The 10,974-nt window shown below is 36.6% G+C and overlaps 1 protein-coding gene across 3 annotated transcripts in view; it reads left to right on the top strand.

The window, feature by feature from the left end:
- Positions 1 to 3,556: 3,556 nt before the first annotated feature.
- The window catches only part of XPO1_1 (Exportin-1), a gene marked incomplete at its 3' end in the record, with an annotated part of 16,784 nt that continues 9,366 nt past the window's right edge, over positions 3,557 to 10,974 (top strand). Inside the window, exons 1-7 of one of the 3 annotated variants that reach the window (XM_051208937.1) lie at positions 3,557 to 3,699; positions 4,606 to 5,031; positions 5,067 to 5,173; positions 5,207 to 5,612; positions 5,651 to 5,724; positions 5,762 to 6,106; positions 6,649 to 7,062. In XM_051208937.1, the coding sequence (XP_051074343.1) occupies positions 4,647 to 5,031; positions 5,067 to 5,173; positions 5,207 to 5,612; positions 5,651 to 5,724; positions 5,762 to 6,106; positions 6,649 to 6,684 (1,353 nt within the window). In that variant the 5' untranslated portion in view covers positions 3,557 to 3,699; positions 4,606 to 4,646. Of the gene's footprint in view, positions 3,700 to 4,605; positions 5,032 to 5,066; positions 5,174 to 5,206; positions 5,725 to 5,761; positions 6,107 to 6,648; positions 7,063 to 10,974 lie in introns of those variants that run through there. The other 2 variants (XM_051208938.1, XM_035730700.2) reach the window with 2 other exon arrangements.

Here is a 10,974-nt window from a genome sequence, read left to right as displayed (position 1 = left end):
TACCGGCGGAGTTTGTACCACACTTACAGAAGTGATGTGACATTTTGCCGCTTTTTTAATTTGAAGTTTCCTTCAATGTCAAACATCGTTTCACTCTCGACTAGAAATTAATCTCTCTAAAAAGTATATTCTCAGTATTGCCAAATCTTAATCAGGTACGATAAACTTCAAAGGTAATTGTCGTTTAAACCGCAAGTCTAGGGTCAATGTTTTCTGCAAACTCCTAGTGATTTTATTTTTTGGCAGCTTGAAGTGTAACTAGGGGTGTTCATCGACTCAGGCCGGTACTGTTCTGAGTAACGATACTAAGTTCCGCACCTCAGTCCACCAAAACGTTCAAACCTGAACTTATTTCTCCAAACTAAAGCAAGCGACTGTTTAGGCAACCCTCTTCAGTCGTCGTGATCAGTAGAGAGGTTATTCGTTTACCATATTCTCGTGAATCTGTCCAGACCAGGCACATGGTTGACTGCACGTCGTTGATCAGACACCAAATTTCCAGTGGCATAAACAGAACTATCCGGATTTCCTAGACGTTTGTGATTTGCTCTGGTTTGAAGGCTGATGAAGTGTTATAACCTTCATTCAAAATAGCCTTCTTCAACGTTCTTGCGCTGATTCATATCGGACAAGAGATTAGTTCAACCGCGTATACAGGAGGCCTTAAAATAAATGTTTGCTGTAGATCCAAGGTTCATATTCCAATCCAATAACTCGGTACCCGGGTAGTATTGATGAAAATAAAAATGCGTCCGAAATTACAAATGTGCAATACCTAAATGGACTTAAAGTGGGCCTGTAAGTTCAACAGATAACCAAAAAATGAGTATATGTGACTTCAATTTGATCCAAACATGAGCCATCAACAACCACATAATAATTATATGAGAATTCAAGAATAACATAAAAGTTTACTAGAAAAGGATGAAAGACCATCGTGTTCAATAGCTTTAAACATCTCTAACAGATAAGAAACGTGGCCTCCATCCTTTGGGGATATCCGTTTCCGCGAGACATGCAGTAACAATCAAGAGTACAGTAGCTAGATCTGGCCGTCAACGAAGTACAGTGAATACGTAAATCAAAATGCATAAATCGATTAACCAAATGGTAGCAAAGTAAAGATAAAACACTGAATTTATACACAAAATAAATGACGATAAACTCATGTGGATTAGAATATATAATGAATGTATAAGCAGATGAAAAAGTGCCAATTTTGCATACAAACAAAGATAACAAGTTACTTTCACTCAAAACGTAACATGCAGGAGTTTCATGCATGTTCATACCAAAACACACACAAGCAATCTTACGAAACTAGGCTCAAGAATAGTCGTCAATTCACCGTAGAGCGTATATTGAGGGCGTACAACCGAGCTTTGATTGTTTCACTATGGCAGTGGGTTAGCAGGGTTGCTTCAAATAGCTCTGGAATTGAAGAGTGGTGGAGTAGATCTACTGTCCAAAGTAAGACATTTTGACCCTGAGTATTGAGATGAAATCATCTTACTGTGGAATGATACCTAAGCCATGCTATCCGCACCCCATCAGTTGGCAATCGGTGTTCGTAGGTATACCTTGAACGTTGGATCTTTTGAGTGCAAAGTACTTATAAATGACTGGCGAGAGCCCGTCTTACGTTCAAGTTTTTGCTCTCTACTCTGTTATTAAAATATGGTATATCGATCTATTTGAAATTTATGAACCAAAATTAACAGTAGAACCAAGCTCCAATTTAGGTACCAAAGTTTATTCGTAATTTACAAATAGTTGACTTAAATATCGTTCTTCGATTTTTTAGGTTCCTGGAGCATAAACTCCAAAATACCAAACCAAGGACAAAGAGAATCCAAAACGTTCGAAAATAACTATATAAACAAACAATTTCCGAGGTTGAGTAAAACAAATACATCCAAAAACACAGTGATATTAGTAATATTCAATATAAGGGTTTTAATCAGCCGGATGTTTTCAGTCCTCTCGTAACACTCGTGTCCACACTCAATCTTAGTAGTAAGCAATAAGAAGCAGTCAAAACATTCGTGTACTTAGGCTGCTACGTCACTTCTGGTGGTTCCGCGAGCTACGGGATCAATTCAGGAGTTAAGAAAGTCCGAGAGGCCTATGTTAATTCGGACCATCGTTGTCACCGTCATGTTTCTATTCTGACCTTTAAAAATTAGATCCTCAGGGCGTCAGTGAGCGCGGTTTCGCTTTATGCTGATGAAGCCTAACCTTCTCAATCTGATGAGATTTGGTAACTCCTGTTCGATCATTGTTTTCCCCGAAGGTTTGATTATATCCAGAGACAACACTCTGCTAGTCATACGGAAGTTTGGGAATATGAGTTTGAGTGCAGTGACGATACCCCATTCGGTATCATCATTTTGGTAGTTCGGCCAAGTGTTACGAACATTTTCCCAGTGAATTCCACATTATCCATTGGTTGATGACTTTTGGAGTTGTAAGATAAAGTGCGGATGCCGTCAGTTTATGACAAGGGGCTGTGGTATGAAAGAAAATTGTATGGTATAGGTATCTATCGGTCCATCACGACATCTTGTCTGATGTCTGAGAGATGGTGTTGCTCAGTGGCTTGAGACGTTATCGGAAATTGCCCATAACAGAGGCCAATCGTTTTCATTTAGTTCTAACACATTTAACTGACAGGATTGCACTGGATTGTACTTTTCTTAAATGAGTCGTTCTTTCGTAGCATACTAATGTAAATTGTTTTTGTTTATTTATTTATCTAGACTATACCCATATTCCTCTCCGAATCTTTGCTCAACTTCACTTCCCTGTTTGTGATGTGCATTTATTTTGGTACCCAATTTTACAAGTATTCATGTGTTGAAATAAATAATTATATAATGCTGTCACACCACTCCTTCTACCACTAATTTTTATAAGAAAACAGACATTTATAGCACTCCGTATAGTCCTTAGCAAGCTTTGCTTTATGGTTTATTCTTTTAACTATGTAGAGCTGGGCCAGAACTACTCCTAATTTTTGTGTAGACACTTAGTTTAACAGTTTCCCACTAACCTAAATTTCACCCACACTCATGTTTTATTCAGAATCGTGTGAAAATTGTTGGACCATAGGGAATAGTTTCTTGGTATCAGTCAAAGCACCTGTTATATGGTAGCTATGTTGAACGAATTCCGGATCACCACTGAATCCTTTTCTGGACAGGATTCTGATTTTATTGTCCAGTGTACTGTTGATACTGCTTGTATAATTTACGATGCATGTGTTTCCATACGTTTGACGTGCCCGAGTTCTGCACGTCATTGTTGTATGGCAAGTAAATATTAACGATACTTGAACATTCTTATTCAGGAGCAGACTGTAATCGAATTTAATAACGCTTTGCTTATTACAAGTAAATGTAAGTCCTAGCAACGATGAATCAGATTCCTGACCGCACCCTGTTGCTTATTTATCATTTCGTACCAGAACGACAACAATATTTAATACTTTTAAGACCACAAACTGTGTTAGCACTACAACGAAACCTTATACTTTTAGTATCTGTTGTCGTTTGTCAATGGATGGCCTTGGGGAGTCTGGTGTTTCGCACGTGAAACCGGTTGTAAACCGGTTTTTCTGACAGACGTGCGGGTTCGAAATATACTGAGGATCTGATTCTTTTTGTTCGCAATAAGTCCCCATTCCTCAAGATACAGTTCGTAAGTCAACCCTTGGTGTTTGGATGTTTTCTGATAATTCGGATGAATTGCTCGATTCCATAAATTTCAGTTTGCTTACAAACAAAATAGTTCATCACAAAAACTTGTTGTAAACACTGTTATAACGATTTTCAGGGTAATTGTAATCGTCTAACTAAGACTTGAGCTAAAGACACTAATCTACTGTGTTAGCAATAACAGTCAAATTTGTGTCTTAAGATACCAAAGATATATGTCGGCAACAAGATTGCCCTTTTTCGTTAAGAGTTTGGGACATTGTTCACCATGTTGCAGTAGGTTGTTATTTCTGAAAAAGTTACATAACACGTTCTCATTTCGGGATATTTACCACTAGTTAATACCTAAAGTCTTGTTTCAAGTTCTAAAAATATCACAGATGATGTTCATAAGATCTTTGCCCTTACATTTTTCGTATTTTAAAACATTTCTAACTATTCGAGTAAATGACGCTAAGTTATGGAATCATGATTCATGGTTAGCACTATATATATATATATATATATATATATATATATATATATATATATATATATATATACGATGGAGCATACATTTAGTTATAATTTTAGCTATTGTTATGTCCAACTTGAGTTTGTATACAGTCAGCATCTATCTTCTTTCTAAAGTTTCTTTTAAAAGGGCAAGGCGAAAAGTGAGAGTTCTTTCTTTCAAAACAATTCATTTAGTTATCAATAATTCGAGCGAGGCATGGAGTGTAACCATCCAGCTTATATCCCTTTAATATATTGTGAATGTAAATGTGTTAAGGTTGAATGCGCTCGAAATTTCAACTTAAGGCACTGAGCAGCTAACTACTTTACCTTATTTTGACATAGTTACAATTTCCTTTAATTCATGTGAATTTTTCACTGGATATTTGGATAGCTGCATGTATCAGGTTGTACGCCCTTTTGATTCGCGTTTATATGTTAATTGTGATCAAACTGGTGCAGGTGTTGAAGTGCTACGAAACTTTTATATTAGTTTTAGTCACAACACGATACATGCCACCAACGTCACCGATGGGAGTAATATCGGAGTCTGCTGCCGCTCAACTTCTAGATTTTTCTCAGCGCCTCGATATTGGACTTCTAGACCGTGTCGTAAACTGTATGTACCATGAAGCAGGCGACCAACAAAAAATCGCAGAGAAAGTCCTGAATACACTCAAGGAACATCCGGATGCATGGATGCGCGTGGATTCGATTCTAGAATTCAGTTCAAACCAAGAAACGAAATATTTCGCCCTTCAGATACTCGAAGCATTAATCAAAACACGTTGGAAAGTCCTAGCCCGACCACAATGTGAAGGTAACCAGTACTGTAACCCAAAACTGTCTTCTTAGGTATCAAAAAGTACATCGTTGGTTTGATAATCCAAACATCGTCCAGTTCGGAGCTCTTGGAGTCGGAAAAGACGTATCTTGGCAAGTTAAATATGATTCTGGTTGAGGTAAAAAAAAATTTATGACTTACTTTCCTTCAGATATTAAAACATGAATGGCCTAATAATTGGTCAACATTCATTAGTGACATTGTTGGGGCAAGTAAGACAAATGAATCTTTATGTCAGAACAATATGGTCATCTTGCGTCTCTTGAGCGAAGAAGTTTTTGACTTCTCTTTGGGTCAAATGACTCAAACAAAAGCCAAACATTTAAAAGACTCTATGTGTCAACAGTTCAGTTTAATTTTTCAGCTTTGTCAATATGTCCTGGAAAATTCCCAAAATGCATCTCTAGTTGTGTCGACGCTAGAGACGTTACTTCGTTTTATGCATTGGATTCCCTTAGGATATATATTTGAAACTAATCTAATACAAACCTTAGTATTTAAATTCTTCAATGTCCCTCTGTTCCGAAATATTACTTTAAAATGCCTTGCAGAAATAGGTATGTTTCATTTTTTGTATTGATATATTTTTGTTCAGCGGGTGTATTAGTTGACGAATATGATACCCAGCTAGTAGAACTGTTTGTTTCTACTACCGAAAAGCTAAAAGAAGTGAGTTGGTTCATATTATCTAGTGACTGTTATACAGATGTTGCCTTTAGAAACACGACTAAAAGAGGCGTACGAGCGCGGAAGTAATGATGAACAGAATTTTATCCAAAACCTGGCAATTTTTTACACAACATTCCTCAAAGGTCATAGCAGTCTCGTCGAGAAACCTGAGCTTATTTGGAAATTACAAGATGCTTATGCTTATCTTTTGATGCTCTCGGAAGTCGAAGAAAGGGAAATATTCAAGATTTGTTTAGAATACTGGAATATTTTAGTTTCTGATTTATATCGAGAAAGTCTTACAACTACGGTAGTTGGAACATTGGCTGAATCCACCACTGGTGAAGGTCGAAGTAAACAATATGCACCAATTTTGTCTAAGGTATTCTTACTTTCATCCAGAAATTTGTTTTACTTAATAGAGGGTTAATACGATTACTTTTTTCGTTTTTTTTTATCGATGTATCGGTACTGGAAATAGACACTGATCACTGCGGAAAAGTGCAATTATCCTAATCGAGACAACTGATCAAATAGTTTGTCTTACTTTTGGTGTCTTATGACCATTATGAACAGTGACATTAGTAATAACATTACAAGGGTCTCCTTTTGCACGCTCATCATAATGAAATAATTTAATTATGTATTCTGACCCTTCAATTCTGATGCAGAATTTTGCTTGATTTAAGAGTTGTACACCTTAAGTTTTATTCTGAAATTGTTATTCCGAATAATAAATTAAAATAGGTCTTTTTTTAATAAAAAAGAACGATATGCTTGATTGTTGGGATTCACATATTTCCTGCTAAATCATGGTCATGTATTTCCGCTGTTCAGACCTTTAAGTCCTTCACCTATCTTTACTCAGTTTTTACACATCTTAGTACCAATGTATTTGCTTTTTTGTTGTTTTCTCTTCCAAAGGAATTGCTTAACAGTTTGGACCTATTAACACCATAGGATGTCTTTTGTTTATAGAAGGAATAACCGTGTTATCATCGTACATTTCCGCTGTTGGTTAGCTACCAAATCCAATAGGTCAAGTTTTTGTGTCACGTCATGACTAAAAGTCATTTAGTTGCATCATGGCAACTCGTTTTCTTTACAACCACCGTAAATACTATAAGTTTATCAATAGTTGTAAATTATTTTTGACGACTTTCCAATTCTCAGCTTCGAAGAATCATGATCTCACGCATGGCTCGTCCTGAAGAAGTACTTGTAGTTGAAAATGAACATGGTGAGGTTGTCAGAGAGTTTATGAAGGATACAGACAGTCTTAATTTGTACAAGAGCATGCGCGAAACATTGGTATACCTAACTCATTTAGATTATTCTGTAAGTTCCGTTTAGTTTTACTCACGTTTATATTACTGCTTTTTCGTGTACACTTGCAAGTTCAATATATTTAAAATCAGGTGGTAATTCAATATAAATTAGTCCATGTATTTCATTCACTTTACATATGGCATTTGGTTAGTCTGCAAAAATATCTATCATGATCAGGACATGAATTCGTGAACTAGTTTTCACGAAACAGATGACTTCTCGAATTACCAATCAAATTAATGATTTGGTGAACTAAACAGAAAAGATTTGGAATTTAGTTAATAGAAGTTTGACTTTAAACCATTGCTTTTCGTTTATTCAGTAATTTTGGGATGTATAATTTGATGGCTAAAGCATTCGACTTTTAACCAAACTTCATGATTGTACGTCCCAATCGCACTCTTATTTTGGTTGAAATATTTGACCAGCATTATTGGCTTTTATACCAGAAAGTTTTAGTGAAAACGGTGTATATAATTTAGTAATAGAGTCATCACAAACATCTAAGTATAATGTGCAGTTGAAACTTAAGATTTACGAGTTAATCTTTAATCCCCGCATCCTTTGCTTGGCGTTATAAATTCCATCAAATATACTTGGGATTTACTTGTGTACCTATAACTTTGTACAACCCAGAAGGGTAAATGCAATTCATTAACAGGTTTGTTAACTAAACTGTGGTTCACACTTGTATGTACTTACTCTTGTTACCCCTCGTGGAACATAGACCACCGACCAGGATACTCCAACCAACCCTGTCCTGGGTTCTCCTTTCCAGTTGTTTCCCTTTATTATTCATTCTTCTGATGTGTGGCTCCGATTCTCGGCGCAATATGTTCTTTAGTCTTCCGCTTTTCCTGTTACCTTTAGGATTCCAAGTTAAGGCCTGCTTCGTAATGCAACTTGATGATTACCGCAATGTATATCCTATCAACCTCAAGCTTATTTTCCCGATATTATCCTCAGCTGAAATCTGGTTTGTTTTCTGCTACAGTAGGTTGTTGTTAAGAACATCTAGTCAACGGATCTGGAGCATTTTACATAGACAGCTGTTTATAAATGTCTGTACTTTTCTGGTGATTGTCATAGTAGTTCTCTAAGTTTCATCTCCGTACAGTAGAACTGTCTTGACGCTTGTATTAAAAGTTCTGAATTTGACGTTGGCTGGTAGTTGTTCTGCGTCCCATATGTTCTTCAGTTGTAGGAATGCTGCTTTCGCCTTGCTAATCCCTGCACAACTGCATCAGATCCTCCTTAGTTATTAAAGATGTTACTTAGGTACGTGAAGGATCCTACCTCTTCCAGGACTATGCCATGAATTGTGACTTGGTTTGTGCTGAGTGTGTTGTTTTTTAGGGTCTTGTGTTTTCCCTGATGAATGTTGAGATCTGCTACGACGCAAGTCGTTACACTGACTGTCTTCGCCTGAATTTGTCACAGTGTTTGTTATGGAAGGACTAAGTCATTTGGGAAATCCAAATCATCCGACCGTCCCCAAGGTATCTAGTGTAATTTGTGCTTCCCCTGAGATGTGTCGGTTTTCATAATTCATTGGAACATCAAAAGAAAAAGAAACGGAGAGAGTAAGCAATATTGTCTGACACTGATCTTCACTATGAATGCATCTGTCAGCTGTCCTCCATGCACGGTTTTGCACTGTAGTTCGTCGTATGAATTCCGTTTGATATTGACGATGTTCTCAGGTACACCATAGTGTCGAAGAAATTTTCATAATGTTCTCCTATCCACACTGTCAAATACATCCTGATAGTCAATGAAGTTGATGTATAGTGACGAGCTCCGTTCAATTGAGTGTTCGACGATGATCCGTAGTGTTGCTATTTGGTCTGTGCACAACCGCTCCTTATGATATCCGGCCTGTTGATGTGGAAGTTAGAAGCCTACTGAATCTTTCATTCTCTCCAAAAATACTTTGTTGAAAACATTTCCTGGTACTGATAGTAGTGTGATGCTTCTGTGGTTGTGACACTTGTTGATATATCTTTTCTTTGTTGTTTTGACGAGGTATCCTTATCTCCAACTTGTCAGCACTTGTTCTTCTCATACCTTTTGAATAAAATGTGGAGTGTATTTGCAGTTACTTCTATGTCTGACTTTCAATGCTTCAGCTAGTATTTTATCTAATCATACTGCTTTCCCGCACTTCATTTGTCTCATAGCCATTCTGACCTCGATTATTGGTGGGGTGACATCTATAACAAGGTTGTTTACTACGCAGTGGTGTAGCCGACCCCATGCGCAACCGTCCTGTATCCGGGCTTGGGACCGGGGGTAATACTAGAAGAGGTACATGCAGAATTACTCTTGTACATGTGTTACAGTAATGCTGGACTGTTCAAACTCTGATTAATGAAACAAAATTGAGTGTTTTAGATTTAAACAACTAGGTGACACTTTTTAGGATCGACTGTTGTACATCTTCGGATGCTCACTAGTGAAATAAAGTGGTAGTTTGATGACTAAATATCAATCAAATACGGTAACTGTTAAACCAGTTACAGGTTTATGTACCTCACTTTGAGCCACACATTTAATGAGTGCTGGTGATATTACTCAGGTGCTCAATCAAAATTAGTTGAACCATGATCCGAAGATTCAAAGTCAAGGGTTGTTAACATTTGTCAGGTAAACGACGACGATCATTTTAAGTGTAAAAGGTGTGAAATCCCTGTTTTACCGTGATCATTACAATATTGTTGCTTCTCACAATGTTGTACGCCATGATAGGTAGATGCTTATTTATTGAGTTATTCATGTGATAAGAAAGTGAGTTTATTTATCATTTCGTTTGTTATGCCATAGTAAACTATCAAAATCAGTAGACCAGATACATAACGAATTAATATCATGTAAAGGGATTATAAAAATTCTTCCAAATCGTGATCAGGGAAATATGTTTCTGTTCATGATATCTACCTATCTATTTTTATTTATAAATCTTTGCATTTTTTTCAATAGTAATTACTAGTTAGTAAACATTCCTCGTAGACGAGTATAGTAGCCTTATGTAAATTTAAGGACTTGTCTTTTGTTAGGATAGTCAGAAAAATATACCAATAATTATCGTGTTAAGTCTATGGTGGCCTTCGACCTTAAATGTACATTTCCTATTGGTCGATGTTTATTTCACTTGTTAAATATTGTGTAAATGTTGTTTTCTATTTTATGGTACGATGTGGTTTGTTTGTTTGGTATATAAATAGAGTATGTCTGAAATACAATGATTCATAACTCCAGAGGCTGTGACTTGCGTTCTTGACTCAACTGGTTGGGACAGACAGCAAAGCAGGGCCAATCAGGGCACTAGGTCGTCCACTACGTGTTTACGTGTCCACTGTAACCGACCGGTAAAACGCTGCTTATCAAACCTGTAGTCACACCCGTTACAACATCTTTATATTAAAATAATAATTCAAATATAACTAAACTATCAGACTTGCCCGGTGTTTGTCTGTCAAAATTAGTTGGTACGTAATTTCAAACAGTGAACTACATTCAACCACTTTCTACTGAATTTTCAGTTCGAAAATCTAAACTGTGGTTAGGTATATCCATGAATATACCCATATCAGATCCCCGAAGAAGTCTCGCCTGTCATTAAACTGGGATTGATTTGCATTTAGGTATATCAGTTTATGGTATTATTTTACCAAGTATTTTCTGTTCCAAGACGTTAGCTAGTTCAATCCTGCAATGCTGTGAGTGCTTAGATTGTAGCAGGCGTTCACGATGTTTTATTGTTGAAGCAATAGATTTTTGTTATAAAGTCTTTGGTAGTTAAAACAATCATCTTTAAATGAGTTATTTTTTTCATAGAAAAACATTGTAAGTACTCTCCTACGCTTTCCGACCGTTTCCAGTAAAAAGTTTGATATTGTGTTTTCTTTAAACTGGATTTTC

The sequence above is a fragment of the Schistosoma haematobium genome, chromosome 1 (genome assembly GCF_000699445.3).
Source record: "Schistosoma haematobium chromosome 1, whole genome shotgun sequence".
Classification (NCBI taxonomy): domain Eukaryota; kingdom Metazoa; phylum Platyhelminthes; class Trematoda; order Strigeidida; family Schistosomatidae; genus Schistosoma; species Schistosoma haematobium.
Note: the sequence above shows the minus strand (reverse complement) of the source record. Positions and strands in the feature narration are given on the sequence as shown.